This window comes from Diabrotica undecimpunctata, chromosome 9 (assembly GCF_040954645.1).
Source record: "Diabrotica undecimpunctata isolate CICGRU chromosome 9, icDiaUnde3, whole genome shotgun sequence".
Lineage (NCBI taxonomy): Eukaryota > Metazoa > Arthropoda > Insecta > Coleoptera > Chrysomelidae > Diabrotica > Diabrotica undecimpunctata.
Window position 1 is genome coordinate 51069685 of NC_092811.1, and position 1587 is coordinate 51071271.

General features: G+C 36.0%; 1 protein-coding gene across 1 annotated transcript; it reads right to left on the reverse strand.

Annotated features, from left to right (window-relative positions):
- Positions 1–462: 462 nt before the first annotated feature.
- LOC140450708 (uncharacterized) lies at positions 463–1383 on the reverse strand. Its single transcript, XM_072544377.1, has one exon. It carries the CDS (start codon positions 1381–1383, stop codon positions 463–465), a length of 921 nt encoding a protein of 306 aa, XP_072400478.1.
- Between the last annotated feature and the right edge of the window lie 204 nt (positions 1384–1587).

Consider the following 1587-nt stretch of genomic DNA (forward strand, 5'->3'; position numbering starts at 1 on the left):
ATATTTAGTAACTCCGGCTTAACCATAGACTTGTAATACCCAATTTCTTTCCTATCTAGCCATTTACTTATTTCTCCTTTTCGCCCACTTGTTGTTGGAAGCTTTTCTATTTGACGACTTTGATAGGAAGCATTATCTAAAATGATTATTGAGCCAGGTTCAATTTTTGTCAATATGAACAAAAACCAAGTTTCAAATTTCTCAGTATCCATGTCCTCGTGATAATCTCCAGATCTTTGGATTCAAAACTGAGAGTCCTCCAGGAAAATACCATGTTCACTATCAATATGTGTTATTATTAGATGTCGGCCCTTACTTGATGGTGCTTTTAGACCCGTAGAGAGACCTTCAAGGAACGCTTGTCGAGTGTTTTTAATATTTAAATCGTGCCAAACTTGCAAATTAATTGTGAAACACACTTGGAATGTACTCAAGAAATGGCTCAAATTACAAAACTTACTCTTACTCAAAATCAGAATTATCCGAATCATCGCTCTCGTCATCAAGTTGGACTATAATCGGTTCCATAATTACATCTACCTGTATATCTACATCCCACATCTTATTTTCTATTTTCTCCACGTGACCTATGCACTTTCGCCAGTTGTCTACGGTAACGTTACGTATAGCTTCATCGAATAGTACTTTAACATCACATAATTTAAATGTAGTATTGCGACGTGCTACCTCTGTTTTCACTTGTGCCCAAATCAATTCAATTGGATTCAGCTCACAATGATATGGTGGTAATCGATGAACAAGAACTCCGTGACTAAGAGCCATTTCGTCAACAACATATTTATGATATTTATGTTTATGTTGTCGTGCAATATTTAACAACTCAGGTTTAATCATTGATCTGTCATAAGCGATTAGTTTCATATCCAGCCAATCAATGATTTGTCTTTTTCGCCAGCTTGTTGTTGGGAGCTTTTCTACCTGTCGACTATGGTAGGGAGCATTATCTAAAATTATTACCGAACCCGGTTCTATTGTCGGTAATATGGACGAAAACCAAGTTTCAAATCTCTGAGCGTCCATGTCCTCGTGACAGTCACCAGATTTTTTTGACTCAAAACATAAAAGTCCACCGGGAAGAAAACCAGACTCACTACCAATGTGTGTGATAATTAGACGTCGACCTTTACCTGATGGTGCCTTAAGGCCTGTGGATAATCCATCAACAAATGCTTGCCTACTGCTTGTAATATTTAAATCGTGCCAAACCTTGTTTACAGTATGGCCTTCATTTAGCCATGTCTCGTCTAAATAATAAATTTTTCTCTTCTCGGTGCGATATTGACGAATTTTTTTTATATAATTGCGTCTCCATATAACGACTTCACTTTTTTCTATGAGACTGCTTTGTCTACATCGTTTCATATACAGTGATGAGTGCCTTACCACCCGGCAAAATAGCGGAAAGGATAAAAGACAGATTAAGTTGTGAGATAGTATCAGTTAAAGCTAGTTTTTGACGTGGCTATTTCACTTCAGTCATAATTATACGGATGACCTCGAAAATATTTTATTTCAATAATTTCTTATGTTAGAATAAATGATTGAATAAATTAAGATATATTATAG